This window comes from Rutilus rutilus (genome assembly GCF_951802725.1).
Source record: "Rutilus rutilus genome assembly, chromosome: 18".
Taxonomy (NCBI): Eukaryota; Metazoa; Chordata; class Actinopteri; order Cypriniformes; family Leuciscidae; genus Rutilus; species Rutilus rutilus.
The window spans coordinates 25374281-25391669 of record NC_140231.1 but is presented as its reverse complement, the minus strand read 5'-3'; the positions used below and the strand labels follow the sequence as shown (position 1 = coordinate 25391669).

At 38.5% G+C, this 17389-nt stretch overlaps 2 protein-coding genes across 10 annotated transcripts in view; one reads left to right on the top strand and one right to left on the bottom strand.

The window, feature by feature from the left end:
* sptan1 (spectrin alpha, non-erythrocytic 1) overlaps nt 1-10505 on the top strand; it is a 32967-nt gene extending 22462 nt beyond the window's left edge. For 7 of the 9 annotated variants that reach the window (XM_084386757.1, XM_084386752.1, XM_084386754.1 and 4 more), the window contains 23 exons: nt 17-120; nt 219-381; nt 627-641; nt 2162-2293; nt 2385-2522; nt 2619-2723; nt 2816-3024; nt 3125-3245; nt 3371-3492; nt 3672-3804; nt 3939-4037; nt 4168-4327; nt 4459-4535; nt 4660-4869; nt 4962-5258; nt 5836-5948; nt 6423-6440; nt 7826-7880; nt 9052-9248; nt 9423-9476; nt 9564-9710; nt 9791-9938; nt 10047-10505. In XM_084386757.1, the coding sequence (XP_084242883.1) occupies nt 17-120; nt 219-381; nt 627-641; nt 2162-2293; nt 2385-2522; nt 2619-2723; nt 2816-3024; nt 3125-3245; nt 3371-3492; nt 3672-3804; nt 3939-4037; nt 4168-4327; nt 4459-4535; nt 4660-4869; nt 4962-5258; nt 5836-5948; nt 6423-6440; nt 7826-7880; nt 9052-9248; nt 9423-9476; nt 9564-9710; nt 9791-9938; nt 10047-10172 (2943 nt within the window). In that variant the 3' untranslated portion in view covers nt 10173-10505. The remainder of the gene's footprint in view (nt 1-16; nt 121-218; nt 382-626; nt 642-2161; nt 2294-2384; nt 2523-2618; nt 2724-2815; nt 3025-3124; nt 3246-3370; nt 3493-3671; nt 3805-3938; nt 4038-4167; nt 4328-4458; nt 4536-4659; nt 4870-4961; nt 5259-5835; nt 5949-6422; nt 6441-7825; nt 7881-9051; nt 9249-9422; nt 9477-9563; nt 9711-9790; nt 9939-10046) is intronic. The other 2 variants (XM_084386755.1, XM_084386750.1) reach the window with 1 other exon arrangement.
* On the bottom strand, nt 10496-16211 carry dync2i2 (dynein 2 intermediate chain 2). Its single transcript, XM_084386759.1, has 9 exons — nt 15848-16211; nt 15499-15750; nt 13284-13393; nt 13041-13198; nt 11861-11970; nt 11604-11771; nt 11195-11427; nt 10929-11086; nt 10496-10847 (listed from the first exon to the last, which is right to left on the bottom strand). Exons 1-9 carry the CDS (start codon nt 15923-15925, stop codon nt 10609-10611), a joined length of 1506 nt encoding a protein of 501 aa, XP_084242885.1. The 5' UTR covers nt 15926-16211; the 3' UTR covers nt 10496-10608.
* Nucleotides 16212-17389: the final 1178 nt, after the last annotated feature.

Genomic DNA, 17389 nt, shown 5'->3' with positions numbered 1-17389 from the left:
TTGTCTGTCTTTGCAGGAAGAGAAGATTGCAGCACTGCAGTCTTTTGCTGACCAGCTCATTAGTGCTGACCACTACGCCAAGCCTGAAATCTTCAATCGCCGCAATGAAGTCTTGGACAGGTCCGGCTCCTTCTGTTTTATACTGCTCAGACTGAGTGAATCCATACCATGTAAATATTTGTGGGTTTCGTGTGATTTTATTTAATTCTGACCTCCAGGTGGCGCCGTCTCAAGGCTCAGATGATTGAGAAACGCTCTAAGCTGGGTGAGTCGCAGACTCTGCAGCAGTTTAGCAGAGATGTAGATGAGATTGAAGCGTGGATCAGTGAGAAACTACAGACCGCCACCGACGAGTCTTACAAGGACCCCACTAACATCCAGGTAACGTCACACTTCAGGCATCAGTCTCAGAACAGATCGTGCCAACCTTTTTTCAGACGTGCTAAACTTCTAAATATCAGTATCCCGCTTAAGTCTAACCTTGTAAATCTATTAATACCATAATAAATTCAAGTGCAAATTAAAATGCATTTCTCTTGTTATCCCCGCCTCAACCAACCCCAAGTGTTTTATTATATAGGAAATTAAACTGAACTTCTGTCTGTGTTCCCACTGTCTGTTTCTAGCTGTCCAAGCTGCTGGTAAGTGCAGTAGTGCCAAAGCTAACTAACCCCAGTAGGGTCTCTCCACTTGTCTATTGTCTTATTGTTTTGTCTGTAAATGTGTATTTGAGTTCCGTATGTCTATTAAATGTCTTGCTTTGTATAGCATCATCAGCTGTTTGTCATTGTTCCTTCCCGTGACCCATTGTTGCAGCCTTTCATTTTTAATTGCTGGGTGTGGCCTCCATTTTCATGTTGTGTCATTGAAGTTGGGATGTTTTGATTTAAATTCGTTCCTCACAGAAAACCTTTGCTTCTCATCGAGTTGTGGATCTAAAAGCAAACTTTGACAAAAGTAAAAGGCTGTGTTTGGAATAGCGTAGTAGAATACTTCATACTATTCATTATGTGATTTTAATTAAGTAAACATATAAGCTGTGTGTTTTACAGTGAAGCGCAGCTCTGTTCATTTTGATGGTTTAATATTTGAAAATGAAGAATTGAAGACAGCCATACATACTATTAGTATTTTAATTTTACAGGTATACTAAAAAATACAAGTATTACATGAATATTCATTATTTTATTTTACAATAAAATATTAAAATAATTTTTTTTCTTATTTGAACATTTTTATTTATTACATGAAAAGTCTAGTTGAGCGCATTATCCACAGTATCACACACATTGTGCTCTAATTGTACTGCACATTTTGATAAATGTAGTTAGTCTTTCAAATATTCCATGCATAAAAAAACTTCTAATATGCATGCTGCTATGTTATGGTACTATTCCGATCATAGCCACAATAATGTATCAATTCAGAGAGATGCTGGAGAAGTGCTTTCAAACAATTAATTTTGCTTTGCTTTTTGTGGAATACTGTGTTAAAATAACAGAATCAGTTACATGTGCGCTACGGCCAGAATCCATATGCAGTTACGGTATCGGCAGCCCGGCTTATTCTGAGTGTCTCAGCAAATGCTTTAGATGAGCCGTTTGGAAGTGCTTTGTTCCTTCTCTCCATCTCTCTGGGTAATATAAAATGTGGAATGATCTTAGACAAAACACCCCAACTCCTAGATTTCTCCACAGAGTTTATTATGTGCTGGATGGCGTCCACTTCATTTTATTGAATGTTTCATCAGGCTTTGAATGTCATGTTTATAGAATGAGTTCCACGTTACGTGTTTGGTCCTTGTTTGGTGGTTTGTACATTCACAGTCACTTCACATTCTGTTTTTTTGTGTGTAATGTACACATTTTAATTTTAATTTTGAAAGGTGTGCACTTTTGTGATTTACAGATAAGACATCACTTTTCACAGACAGTCTAAACAAAGGCATACACATAAAACGCACACATGTATGTTACAGTAGCGTTAAATATGCACTGCTTTCGTGGATATTGAGTTTTTACACCGATGTTTATATCAGTTTCCTGTACACATCTACAGAGGTAGATACAAAATCAGCTATTGCTTTTTTTACACCTGCACCCTTGCACGACTTCACTGTGTGGCTCAGTTTTGCTGTATTTCGCTTTCTTGCCACTTTCAGAGCAAGCACCAGAAGCACCAGGCTTTTGAGGCTGAGTTGCACGCTAATGCTGATCGCATCCGCGGGGTGATAGACACTGGCAATGCTCTCATCCAGAGAGGTGCCTGTGCTGGAAGTGAGGATGCTGTCAAGGTAAAAGTTTCGAAAGTGTTTCAGAAATAGGCAGCTGCTGCGTTATGGTCTGTGCTCATTTTGCTGTGGTCGCGCTCATATTTGCTCTCAGGCTCGTCTTAATGCTCTGGATGAGCAGTGGCAGTTCCTCGTCAACAAATCTGCTGAGAAGAGTCAGAAACTAAAGGAGGCAAACAAGCAGCAGAACTTCAACACTGGCATCAAGGACTTCGACTTCTGGCTGTCTGAGGTATTTATGTGACTTAATAGCTACTTAGGATAGTTCTTGGTACAATTTCGAACTAGAATAATTCCAAAAATTCTGACGTTCTTCCTCTGCTCCTAGGTTGAGGCTCTTCTCGCCTCTGAGGATTATGGGAAAGATCTGGCCTCAGTCAACAATCTGCTTAAAAAGCACCAGCTTTTGGAGGCTGACATCTCTGCTCATGAGGTAGCTCACCGACTATAACTCCAGACATACTTATAATTTTATTTTCAGTTAGCACATTCTGATGGCTCTTTGGTGTCTCTGTGCTCTTATAGGATCGTCTGAAGGATCTTAATGGCCAGGCTGACAGCCTGATGGCCAGCAATGCCTTCGACACTTCCCAGGTCAAGGACAAACGTGATGCCGTTAACGGACGCTTCGTCAAAATCAAGAGCATGGCTGCTGGGCGCCGTGCCAAGCTGAACGAGTCGCATCGTCTGCACCAGTTCTTCAGGGATCTGGACGATGAGGAATCTTGGATCAAGTATGGTTTACATCATTCTGAGTGGTCTAAAATTGATCACACACTAACCTTTTTTTCTTTTAAGGCTGTATACTAGATCTAATTCATTCTGTTCCATTAGGGAAAAGAAGTTGTTGGTGAGCTCGGAGGACTACGGACGTGATTTGACAGGAGTACAGAATCTGAGGAAGAAGCACAAGAGGCTGGAGGCTGAGCTGGGAGCACACGAGCCGGCCATTCAGGTGAGGAGACACCTGCAACATTGTTGCATATCGATTTATAGAAATGAAAAAAGTCTTGACTGGAGCGTATTAAAGTCAAGTGAATCATAATTCTGAATGCTAACGGCATTTTTTTGTCCTTGCAGTCTGTGTTGGAGACTGGGAAGAAGCTGTCTGACGACAACACCATAGGACAGGAGGAGATCCAGCAGAGGCTGGCCCAGTTTGTGGAGCACTGGAAGGAACTGAAAGATCTGGCTGCTGCTCGGTGAGAACTGTATTTCGTCTATTTTTCTGTAATATTCTAAATAATCTTACTGTTTTTACTGCATTTTCGATCAAATAAATTCAGTCTTGGTGAAATCTTATCAACCCCCAAACATTTGAACAGTAGTGTATATTGCCTTGGACAGCAATTTGAAAATTCTTTGGTTTGCCATTTTTTAGCGGGCAGAGGCTTGAGGAGTCGCTGGAATACCAGCAGTTTGTGGCGAATGTGGAGGAAGAGGAAGCCTGGATTAATGAGAAACTGAACCTGGTTGGAAGTGAGGATTACGGTGATACGCTGGCAGCTGTGCAGGTGTGAAAAACTGTAGTATTCATCAGATGAGCTTAATGGAAAAAAAATAGCTTGGTCTTGGACACACCTTCATATTGCTGTTTTTTATTTATTTTTTGTGTCAAAACTGTCTTAATTTGGCTCTTTGTTTTCAGGGGTTGCTGAAGAAACATGAAGCATTTGAAACTGATTTCACCGTGCACAGGGACCGAGTGAATGACGTGTGTTCCAATGGAGATGAACTTATCAAAAAGGTATAGTTCAACTATTAGAAAGTCCATATACTGTAAATTTGGCCCTTTAATGCTTAATCACAGACAAGTTTCTATGAAGTTTAATGTGAGCTGATACCAATAGCATTGTCATATTGTTTCTTTTTTGCAGGAGAACCACAATGTGGAGAACATCATGGCTAAAATTAAGGCCCTGCGTGGGAAGGTGTCAGAGCTTGAGAGAGCCGCAGCTCAGAGGAAGGCCAAGCTGGATGAGAACTCTGCCTTCCTGCAGTTCAACTGGAAGGCTGATGTGGTGGAGTCCTGGATTGGTGAGTTAATGATATTTCATGCAAATGAGAAGAAACTTTCCTTTTAAAAGAAGGATTGGCAAGAAATAAACTGTTATTTTCTCTTTTCACCCTTGTAATCTGTAACCCATTTGTGTCTTTGGCTTGATCAGGTGAGAAGGAAAACAGCCTGAAGACTGATGACTATGGTCGGGATCTCTCGTCCGTGCAGACTCTGCTCACCAAACAGGTGTGACATTGCATATGACAAACATATCTACAACACATTCGTAAACCATATTCTACATTCAGCACATCAAATCCTTTCAAGCTTTACTGTTACTGTAATCTGACTGTCTTTCTTCTACCCATAGGAAACCTTTGATGCAGGGCTTCAGGCTTTCCAGCAGGAGGGCATCACCAACATCACAGCCCTGAAAGACCAACTGTTGGCAGCCAAACACGTGCAGTCCAAGGCCATCGAGGCTCGTCATGCCACCCTGATGAAGCGCTGGAACCAGCTGCTGTCCAACTCAGCTGCACGCAAGAAGAAGCTTTTGGAAGCCCAGGAGCACTTCAGAAAGGTGTGAAGAATGAAATTTTGCCTAAAGTGAGGAAATTAAATTCTGTTTTGTATGTCTGTAACTCTTGTTCTTATGGTCACCACTCAATCCAGGTCGAGGATCTTTTCCTCACCTTTGCCAAGAAGGCCTCAGCCTTCAACAGCTGGTTTGAGAATGCTGAGGAAGATCTGACAGACCCCGTGCGGTGCAACTCTCTGGAGGAAATCAGGGCCCTGCGGGACGCCCATGATGCCTTCCGCTCTTCTCTCAGCTCCGCAGAGGCTGACTTCAGCCAACTGGCAGAACTTGATCGCCAGATCAAGAGTTACCAAGTGGTATCCAACCCATACACTTGGTTTACCATGGATGCTCTAGAGGAGACCTGGAGGAACCTTCAGAAGATCATCAAGGTGATATTGGGATCCTGAAGCATAATTTTTTTCAATTGTTTGTGCATGTGAAGTAGACCAATATTAATTGGATGACATTTGACTTTTGAGATGATTGCTGAATATCTGAAACAGAAAATGTGCTTTGTCTGGTGCCAGTGACATTTTAATGTATGGTAACACTGTACAATAAGATATAATTAGTTAATTCATTAGTAGCTAACATGAACTAACAATGTGTTTTACAGCATTTATTAATCTTTGTTAATGTTAGTCAATATAAATACTAGGGCTGTCGCACATCAATTTTGGCTGAAAAATGACCCTGGAAAAGCCATTATTGTGTTAGATGAGAAAAGCATTGAATACACACAACAGTTCTGTTGTGGCTTTGTTTGGAACTATTTTCATTGGCAAAATTGAGCAAAAACGGACAATACTGACAATATTGTGTCCAAATGTAACAGAATATATACTTTTATACAAAAGTTCAATAAACAAGATCACATTTGTAACCGTGCAATAATTCGATTTTCTAAATCTATTTTTAAAGGTTGAAATTAACATTTTATAACTGACTTAATTTGTCTCTTTATAGGAGCGAGAGTTGGAGCTACAGAAGGAGCAGAGGAGACAGGAAGAGAATGATAAACTCAGACAAGAGTTTGCCCAACATGCCAATGCTTTCCACCAATGGCTGCAGGAGACCAGGTACAGGGCACCATCATGCACTACTTAAGTGTTGTGTTCTCTTTCATTATAGTTGAGTTATATTCGAGGATTAAACGCACACATAGCATGCAACACATTTGACTCCACTACATGACGTCACACACATCTGTTTGCATTTAATCAAGCTTTCCTGATCTCCATGTAACTGTCGTAGACGGCCATTTTCATTCGTTTCATCCACTGTTTTTATAGTCTGAAGTCATTGCCTGCTTTGCCATGTTGTCTGTTTGGGTGAATCTCTTCACATGGTCACACAATTTAAACCCACCTGGGCTTGATATGCAACAGCAGTGCTTTGCGCCGGTCACATGTGCTTTCATGTGCGTATTGAGTAGTGGCATTAATGTCACGGCTCAACTGTTCCTTTCTCTCCCTCCCTTATTTGTCTCTCTTTCCCCATTCCTTCGACCTACTCGCTGCTACCCTGATGCTTGGAATCATTTATCTAATCAGGACATACCTTCTGGATGGGTGAATATCACAATTTTTTTCTATTTTACTGTAGTATGTGTGAGTGTGAATGAATTGTTTAATGGGATTTACTCGTCAGCAAATGGATGTCTAGGGACTGTCATGATAGAAGCACACATTTGGTGGAAAATTTTGGGAGTTTCAGGGCAGAATAGACCAATGATTGGTTAGAACTAATACAGGGTGCCATCAAGAAGAATCTCTCTTTACATATATTTTGCATATTTTACAGTATGTTTTGAAAATATATTTCTAGATGTATTCCTTTCTGTTTTTTCACACTCTTTTTCCATTCCCTCTTCATCTCCCACCTCCCCCATCTCTGAATAGCATAGCCTATCGGAGGGTAATCCGTGTCTATCAGTATGAAGTCGATGATGATCTTTCTGGAAGGTCTTCTCCCTTTTTTCCTCCTCTGATTGGCCTCTTACCCCTCACCCCACACACTTTTTGGGTTTTTCTTCTCCTCATGCACTTGAGTCTGATCCCCACTGTAAAGGCTCTGTGTGTGTGTTCAATCCCTTTTACTAACATTCACTGCGATGTGAGGCTTTTTTTTAGATGATCCCTTCCAGCTTCTTAATCCAACAAGCCTGGCTACATTCGGCACCAGTGTTGAGGAGTGTGAACACTTCATCTCATTCTTTAACCTTTTGTTTCTCTTCTTTTTTTCCCCCATGTTTCAGTTATTTAAGTTTTTTTCTTCATTTTGGGGAAATGTTCATGCACCAGATTCAGGGTGGAAACTGCAATGTGATTTCCATGATTAGACTTTTTCAATATCCTGATCTGAATTTGAACAGCTGTGCATTAACATTTTTGGACTCTTATAATATGGCTAGTCAAGGAACTCTGAATCTTTGATTTTGCACATTTCGCAAGATCTGTACTTTAAACTAAAGCTAAGCAGTGGTACAAATATAGCAGTTTCTAACCCTGTTGACAACAGCCCTAATCAAGCATGGTCTGGATTACCATGGATATAAGTTGGCTTTGTTAGCATGACTTTGGTTATTGTAGTTGCATTCTGGGGTGGCTTATAGTTTGCACTCTGTATCTACTACAAAACAATTGGTAAGTCATATTGTCATGTACAAGAAATCCAGGAAGATGTAGGTTACAGCTCTAGAAGTAATGACAGAGGTTGTGCAAACCCATTTTAACAATATAGTATAACTCATAGTCATAAAAATACACCTTTTTAACTCTCTGGAAATTACATATCTGTGTTTAATGATAGTTGACCTTATAACTGACCTAGTGTAGTGAGAGCCACTCTTCTAAGGTGTAGACTGGCATGTGGAGTGAGTGAGATGTTTCTGGGTGGATGTGTCATGTGTTCTCGGACCTCTGCTGTTGGTTTCATTGCTTTGGTGTGTGGGCAGGTCCTGCATGGTGGAAGAATCCGGAACTCTAGAGTCGCAGCTAGAGGCCACCAAGGTGAGTTTGGGACCAGTGAATGGGTAATTCAATTTTGAATAACACTAAATGAATCAGTATTAGTGTTTTAAATCATGCTGTAGTTCATCAGTAGTACACTACGATTCAAACGGTTTTGGTCAGTAAGATTTTTTTCAGTGTTTCATGCTCACCAAGGCTGCATTTATTAGATCGATGATAGAGTAAAAACTAATATGTTATAGTGAATCCATTCTTTTGTTAGTGCTCAAGTGTTTTATGTACAATATTGTGAAGTCCAGGCCTGGTCATGGTCATGCAAATGGATAAAATCGTAAAAAGTGGAATTAAAAGAGTGAATTAAAATAAAAATCTAGTTATGCTCAGCTCTAAATGATTTTAGCTGCAAGACATTTCTTTTTGTCAGTGCAGTCTTTGATAAAATTGTTTGTCAAAAAAAAAAACCTTATCTAGTCTTAAAGTAAATGTGCACATTTCAATATTCAGCGTTTCAACAATACTGGAAAAAATGTCTCTAGTCAGTATAATGTTTTTCTTCAGCTAGAAGGTACTCTGTGTGTGTCCTATTTATAAAAAAATGGTTTCCAAATAACCCTTATCCATTAATTAAGGGTTAATGCCCGACGAGGTGTCCATTGTCAGGTATTAATGGACACCTCGTCGGGCATTAACCCGCTTATACCATGGTCACTTGTCAAATTAAACATTAGTTTATATTTTAATTAGTTTTACAATCGAAATCTAAAGGTTTTACAAACAATAACTTGGTTTCCCTGGTTACGCTTGACGGTTTATTTAGCAACCGGAGATATTTATAGTCCGCTCGATTTATAGTCCGTATAGATACTTTGACTGCCTGTTGCTGTGGTTACTCACAACTGATGTAGCCAGCGCATTTATTTATTAATTTCGAACGGTAAACAGTCAGTTTCACCAGAACTCCTTTACTAGGTGTCCTCTATCACTTTTTAATGGACACCCTGCAGCCAATCAGAATCAAGTATTCACCCAGAATGGTATAATCACAAATAAGTCACTTTTAATTTTCCATAAAATGTGTGAACATTCACTGTTTAAGCCTGCAGGAAAGAGGACATTAAAACACGTGCATAAGCCTCAAACCTGAGACTGTAACTATAAATGGACACCCTGCTCTGTTCTAAATGTCTTTTCCCTTTGGGTTCCTCTGCAGCGCAAGCACCAGGAGATTCGTGCCATGCGCAGTCAGCTGAAGAAGATCGAGGATCTGGGAGCAGCCATGGAGGAGGCGCTGATCCTGGACAACAAATACACAGAACACAGCACCGTGGGTCTGGCCCAACAGTGGGACCAACTCGACCAGCTGGGCATGAGGATGCAACACAACCTGGAACAACAGATCCAAGCCAGGTGACTCCTCAGAAACCAGTCTACAATGAGAAATTAAGATTATTATATTTGTATGATCTTCTTTAGATCAGATCAGAGTGAGATTAACCTAATTAGTTGTGAGTCCATAACTTATTGAACATTGCGATTGGAGCAATTTACCTTGACTGACTTGTTCTCGCAAATCTGTTCTAGAAATACCACAGGAGTCACAGAGGAGGCCCTGAAGGAGTTCAGCATGATGTTCAAGTGAGTTTTCCACTTAAATAAGAAAACATTACAATGCTAATCTTAAGTGTTCTTGAAAATGTAATGCAAGTTTTGTTCATTTCTCAGGCACTTCGACAAAGAAAAATCTGGACGTCTAAACCATCAGGAGTTCAAGTCTTGCCTGCGGTCTCTGGGCTACGACCTGCCCATGGTTGAAGAAGGAGAACCAGACCCAGAGTTTGAGTCCATCCTGGACATAGTGGATCCAAACCGGTGAGAAACCTCTTCTATGGATGTGATGAAATATTGTGTTCTGTCTGTTGATGAGCTAACATAAAATTTGTTTTATTCAGGGATGGAAACGTGTCCTTGCAGGAGTACATGGCCTTCATGATCAGCCGAGAAACGGAGAATGTGAAGTCAAGCGAGGAGATCGAAAGCGCTTTCCGTGCTCTCAGCGCCGAGAACAAACCTTTCGTCACCAAGGAAGAACTCTACCAGGTACAAAATAACAAACCTATGTTATTTACAACTGGCATTGGACAATTGTGGCCTCGGCTTCATGTTTGGTGTTAGAAAGATGACCTTAATGACCTTCTGTGTTTACAGAACCTGACGAAGGAACAGGCAGACTACTGCATTTCCCATATGAAGCCGTACCTGGACAGCAAGGGCCGCGAGATCCCGTCAGCTTTCGACTTTGTGGAATTCACCCGCTCGCTTTTCGTCAACTGATCCCCCCCCCCCGCCTGCCAGTGACCAATCGGGATGCGTTTTCCCCCTCACAATAACACAAGGCCAAACTGCATGGATCTGAAATGAAAATTCTCTATAGCATCCAGTATAGCAATATCTGTATCTTGCTATCACTCTTAACCCTGCGTATTTATCTGACACTTCCTCATGCTTCACTGACAATAGTGTAGTGGATCTGTCTGCATTTTATTGTGATTGTTTTAGCTGTTAAGTGCTTTGCTTTGTTTAACACACCTATAGAGAGGATATGCTGTAACACCACCCACAAGACTGCAGTGTGCTTTAATAAACGCTACTGGTTATAACTGGAAAGTGTTGCTGTTGTGTTTTTATTTGGAGCATAAGCATAAATACATCAATTTAACATGAAATGCATATATACAAGTTACAATACATTACAAATTGTTGAACAGTTTCAGTCTGTCACCTCATTGGCCAGCTGTTCCAGTACTGCCGACTCCTTCGCACCTTGCTCCGTTAACTCCGCACTGAGCTGCCAGATGTTGACGCTACCATCTGCATTGCCCACTGCCATCAGATTAGTGTGTTTGGGGTTGAACTCCAGGCAATAAGCTGGCTGACCTCCTGTGTTCTGGTCAATTGTGGAGGTTGGCCTTAAAGACCTCCTACCCAAATCAAACATTTGGACCAAACCTGCCAGAGTTCAAATTAAATTAGAAATTAGATTAAACATGTAATAGAAATATATATATGGGATAATTACAAACATCCCACCTTGTCCTGTGACTGCAGCAAAGACTAGAGGGCGTGTAGGTGACCACCTCACCCAAAACACATATGAATCGGACACCCGTATAGACAGCAGGGGGTGTGGCTGGAGCACACTGTGCAGATGAGCTAAACCATCTGTCCCGACGCTTACAAACAGATTCCTAAAGTCAGAAACACCCAGAGATGTTACAAGTACTGCCGACTAGCCTTAAAGTACGTATCACACAAAGTAGAAAACATACAGTGCAGGAAAATAGCGCAGCGCTCACCTGTGGAAGGGTGAGAAGTGGACTGAGTGTATAGGACCCCCTCGTGGTGAGAAAGAGAACTGCATTGGGTTGCGCAGAGTCACGCTCTCACCATCAGGGGGCACTGCTGCTACTGTCCCACTGCTGAAGGAACATTTGAGCACAAGGCCTCCTTCTGAGCCCACCAAGAATGTGTCCAGGTCCCACGGGGAAAGTGCAACAGAGGTTACTCCTATAGTGGTGCTACCTCGGGTCTTCAGGGACAGAATCAAAAGCATTATTAGGTTGAATTGCACAAAAAATAAAATGTCAAGGTCATATTTAATCCTAAATTCGAACAATTATATTACTTTTATTTTATTTTTTTAAATCTGCATGTTTTCTGATTTAGCTAGGATCAGATATCATTTTACCATATTATGACACCCACTTTGCTTGCTGCTCCACTCTGAGGCATTTGCTGTGGGACAAAGGCATATCCAGAACTCAAGGTGAGTTTGGCTTCAGCTCCATCAATAGTCCACAACAGAACTCTTCCTCCTGAACCGGCGCTCAGAACAACAAACTCCCCTCGGCGAGCTCCTGGGACCCAGTTTACCTGTTTACACGCACAGATACTGTGCATTCAGTGATACATATATCACTGAATGATTGTTCATCATGCCTCAGTCATAAACGTTTCTATACCTGATAAACTGGTTCACGGTGGGTGTCTGCAGACATTCCTGTCTGAGCCAAAATTAGGTCCTGTGAGCGGCTGGTGTCCCAGACCACCACCTCGCCACTGTACAGCCCCCCTAATGCCACAATAAAGAAGAAGGGAAATTATCTTGATGGAATGAGTCATTAAAAGGTATGTGTCCCTAATAAATGACGGAGTGGCTTTCCGTTTTAACACTTATTATTGTCAAATAATGCAGTAGCACTTGCACAAATTCGATTTTTTGAGATGGTTGATTTCCAGACTTATTTATTGATAAATGTTTGGTTCTTATGGCTCTTTTCAGGATGCTTAAGAATTATATTTGGAATATAAACATTAAGTCTATTTCCTATTTCGATTTTTGCTATTGTTGCATTATTTTCATGACAATTAAGCAAATTGTCGTTCAACAGCTTGGAGTCAGTAAGATGTTTTAATAATTTTTAAATATGTCTCTGGTGCTCACCAAGGCTGCATTTATTTTATTAATAATACAGGGGGAAAACCGGTAATATTATGGAATATTTATACAATTTTAAATAACTTTTCTATTGTAATACATTTATAAAAAATGTAAAATGTAATGTATTCATGAAATGTAATTTATTTCTGTGATGACAGCTGAATTTTCAGCATCATTACCGCAGTCTTGAGTGTCACATGATCCTTCAGAAATCATTCTAATATGCTGATTTGCTGCTCAAGAAACATTTTATTATAAAATATTGCTTCACTACTTCATATTTTTGTGATTTTTTTTTCTTCAGGATTCTTTGATGAATAGATATAAAAATATTTTGTAACATTATAAAATCCTTTACAGTACTTTTGATCAGTTTAATGCATCCATTCTACTTGAAAGTATTAATTTCTAAAACTAAAACCTTCGAACATTAGTGTATATCTATATGTTATATTTAATAGTGCTATTTTTATACTGCTTCTAATATTGCCAAATTGCTAGAAGAAGAAAAAAGCATTTAATTCCGTATTATTTAACTAACATGATTTCACAATGCCAAAAATTTCCTTCAATTTAATTCAATGTCTTTATGCAAAACACTTCACATTTTATGTTTTTATATTTTCCATTTTGAGATTAAATATAAACCTATACATGTATGTGTCAAATCTTAAAAGCGTTTTTTAAACGTGTGTCCATACCAGCAAATACAGACGGCCTCACAGGATGGAAGCACAAACACATGATGGGAGTGGCCACATCAATGATCACGTCTGGCCGCATTGGGTTCAGGTTCTGCCGGTCCAGGTTCCACGTGCACACGGAAGCCTTCTCATTACTCCAATCACCATCATCCATACTACCCCCAGAAATACATCATTAAAAACTGCTTTTATAAACACTGCAGGTGGTTTTATGGATTTGTATGAGGAAAGGACTGTTACCGGCCAAATCCACAGGCTATGACTGAGCCAGTGCAGTTCCAGGACACGCTGGTGACTTGCAGACCCCTTTCCTGAGCATCAACATGCTGAAGACGGTACATGCAGGACACCTGTGCAAGAAATCCCCACGAAGACATAAACTCTAATTTAACTAACTCAATTATTACTACTATTTACCATGAAAGCTTGTTTACACTTTTTATCTCTATATTTTTCTCGCAGTTCCGCGTTTATAGCTCACAATTCTTACTTTTTTTCTCAGAATTGTGAGATAAAAATTTGGAATTGTGAGAAAAAATGTGAATTGTGAGATATAATTTAAAAAGGTAATTGCGACTTTTTATCTCACAATTCTTAATTTTGATCTGAGTTTATATCTCAGTTCTGACTTTATAACTAGCAATTGTGAGTTTATATCTTGCAATTCGGACTTTATAACTCGCAATTGCGAGTTTATTTCTCACAATTCAGACTTTTTCTCAGAATTGTGAGATTGGAATTGCGAGAAAAAAGTTAAGATTTGTGAGATAAAATTTAACAAGGAAATTCTTACTTTTTTTCTCGTAATTGTGAGTTTATTTCTCAAAATTCTGACTTTATTCTGAGAATTGTGAGTTTATAATTTGTAATTCAGGCTTTATAACTCGCAATTGCAACTTTTTCTCACAATTACGAGTTTATATCTCAGTTCTTGACTTTATAACTAGCCATTGTGAGTTTATGTCTGACAATTTGAACTTTAAATCTCACAAATCAAAATTTTTATCAGAATTGTGACAAAAACTTGGAATTGCGAGAAAAGAGTAAGAATTGTGAGATAATTCAAAAAGTTAATTGCGTCTTTTTATCTCACAATTCGTACTTTTTTTCTCTCAATTTCAAGTTTATATCTTACAATTCTGACTTTATAACTGGCAATTGCAACTTTTTCTTTCACAATTATGAGTTTATATCTCAGTTCTGACTTTATAACTAGCAATTGTGAGTTTATATCTTGCAATTCGGGCTTTATAACTCGCAATTGCAACTTTTTCCTCACAATCACGAGTTTATATCTCAGTTCTTGACTTTATAACTAGCCTTTGTGAGTTTATATCTGACAATTTGAACTTTATATCTTACAAATCAGACTTTTTCTCAGAATTGTGAGATTGGAATTGCGAGAAAAAAGTCAAGATTTGTGAGATATAATTTAACAAGGAAATTCTTACTTTTTTTCTCGTAATTGTGAGTTTATATCTCAAAATTCTGACTTTATTTGAGAATTGTGAGTTTATAATTTGTAATTCAGGCTTTATAACTCGCAATTGCAACTTTTTCTCACAATTACGAGTTTATATCTCAGTTCTGACTTTATAACTAGCCGTTGTGAGTTTATATCTGACAATTTGAACTTTATATCTCACAAATCAGAATTTTTATCAGAATTGTGACAAAAACTTGGAATTGCGAGAAAAGAGTAAGAATTGTGAGATAATTCAAAAAGGTAATTGCGACTTTTTATCTCACAATTCATACTTTTTTTCTCTAAATTTCAAGTTTATATCTTACAATTCGGACTTTATAACTGGCAATTGCAACTTTTTCTTTCACAATTATGAGTTTATATCTCAATTCTGACGTTATAAAGAGCAATTGTGTGTTTATATCTTGCAATTCGGGCTTTATAACTCGCAATTGCAACTTTTTCCTCACAATCACGAGTTTATATCTCAGTTCTGACTTTATAACTAGCCGTTGTGAGTTTATATCTGACAATTTTAACTTTATATCTTACAAATCAGACTTTTTATCAGAATTGTGACAAAAACTTGGAATTGCGAGAAAAGAGTAAGAATTGTGAGATAATTCAAAAAGGTAATTGCGACTTTTTATCTCACAATTTGTACTTTTTTTCTCTCAATTTCAAGTTTATATCTTACAATTCGGACTTTATAACTCGCAATTGCAACTTTTTCTTTCACAATTATGAGTTTATATCTCAGTTCTGACTTTATAAATAGCAACTGTGTGTTTATATCTCACATTTCGGACAGTTTTTCCTCAAAATTATGAGTTTATATCTTCCAGTTTAGACTTTTTTTCTCAGAATTGCGAGTTTATATCTCACAATTCCGACTTAATAACTCACAATAGCAAATTTCTGTGATGGAAACAAGCTTCCATAATTTACTATTTAATAATCCATTATTAATACTGCATTCAAGGCTCTCACCGACTCCTTCTGATCCTCCCAGTTCACCTCAAACCCATCAAAAGCGTGACTCTTGGAGTTTTTCACCAGCTCTCTGATAACCACATCTTCAACTCTACGCAAGAACTCCACCAATCCAGGAAAGTCCGAAATGTCTCGATCTAGGGCGAGTGTTTGGCTGATCTGGTCTTGTGTCTGAGTGCTGTTTTCCAACACATATTTGGCTTGAGTTTTAGCCTCTGCTGTGTGAACTGGAAGAGTTTGACAGCTTCTCTGGGCAGGAATAAAACGAACACGATACACATCACACAAAACGACTGATATTTCATCAAGCGTATGAATATGCTGGTTTGAGAAGTTGTTAACTTACTGATTCTTGTGATTGCTGATGCGACTTTCTCCATGTCGATTCAGCACCAATTGAGTCGAGGGTTTCATCCGTAAACATGTTTGCCAGCAAGCTAGAGTACAAAATGCTCTTCTTAATCTTAATAAGACGTTAAGCTGGGAGCTAGCGATTATTTTTATAAAGCAAACGGTTTTTCATCATATTGAAGGACTGTTATGTGTTCAACGAATCCAAATCTGCTTCTATGATGGGGGAAAACAACAGCACCGCTAATTTTGTAAGATATTTTATTGTGTTTGGCCACTGTACAGCGCAGTTCGTTCCTCCATGATTATCCTGGATGTGACATCCGTGACTGCGCTGCCATAGATACCGAGAGCCAATCAATGGCTGTCTGTGCGTCTAACGTCACTGTTGTTAGCTTCTGATTGGTCAACCTATTTTTCGCACTTTCATTTTGATAAAGGCCTCTTTGTACTGGGTCATTCGTACAATTCGGTGCCTTTTGGTCTTTGAACATTTCCAAGAAAGAAATCTAGTTGATAAAGGTTTATTTTATTTTTTTCATCATAAAAACACACATGAACGTGTCGACGACTGCTCTGTTGATTTCTAATAAGTTATATTGTTTAAAAATATACATTGTAAATAATTGACTGCCACAAACCCTGTATTGAACAATAGCATCAGACGTCTAATATAAACTTTTTAATACTTTTTTCTTTCTTTTTGTTTTTATTTGATATTACATTACTGATCACAGAACATTTTCACATATGTGTGCGATCTATAATGTCATGTGATCTGTTAAGATAATAAATGCGTAACTAGTAGAACTAATCTTGTTTCTGAAAGAAACATTTCTGTATCAGTTCATTGACAACAAACACATTTTTGCTGATATTATTAAACTATGATTTATATATAAGAAAACACCAATACATGAGGGTGGACAAGACACCGAATTGTGATACATGCTTAAAGTTAAATAAATAACAACATTTAAATTATTGATTTTTCACATTTTAGATTACTCCTCTAAAAAATCTTACCAAAACTTAATGCACTTTACAAAGTTACAAAAGACCATGAAAATTGTTGTACCTTCAGGATTTAGCATAACAGCTGAAAACATTACATAAATTAATCATTCCATACTTTCATTGACACACAAAGTAACATTTCATTCAGTCTTCAAGTTCAGATGTAGACTGTTTCATTTTAGATATGAATTGCTTCCTCCTCTCACCGTCAAAATCCAAAGTTCTCATTTGAGGTGCCATGGTGGACTCATTGATTACATTTATGTGTGAATAAGCCACCCTAGTTATAGTAGTTACACTTAATGTGTGTTATAAATAATTTGTAATGATTAAATTAGTTGTATTTCCTGTAACTGGAGTACGTTATGCTTGACCATAAATAATTAGCATCACAAAATCAGATTATTGTTTTCTTTTTTTACTGAAAGGCTGATGTCCTAACCATGTTGTTAATACATAATTCTTAAAGTATCAGGAAAATATGAGGTGGACAGTAACTCAACACACAACATAGAATTAT

Coding starts and splice junctions, on each gene's coding strand:
- dync2i2 (XM_084386759.1), bottom strand. CDS start 15,925: ATGTTTACGGATGAAACCCTCGACTCAATTGGTGCTGAATCGACATGG. Junction 13,394..15,498: donor GGGAGGATCAGAAGGAGTCG/GTGAGAGCCTTG, acceptor TTTCTTGCACAG/GTGTCCTGCATGTACCGTCT. Junction 10,848..10,928: donor TGCTGCAGTCACAGGACAAG/GTGGGATGTTTG, acceptor GAACTCTGGCAG/GTTTGGTCCAAATGTTTGAT.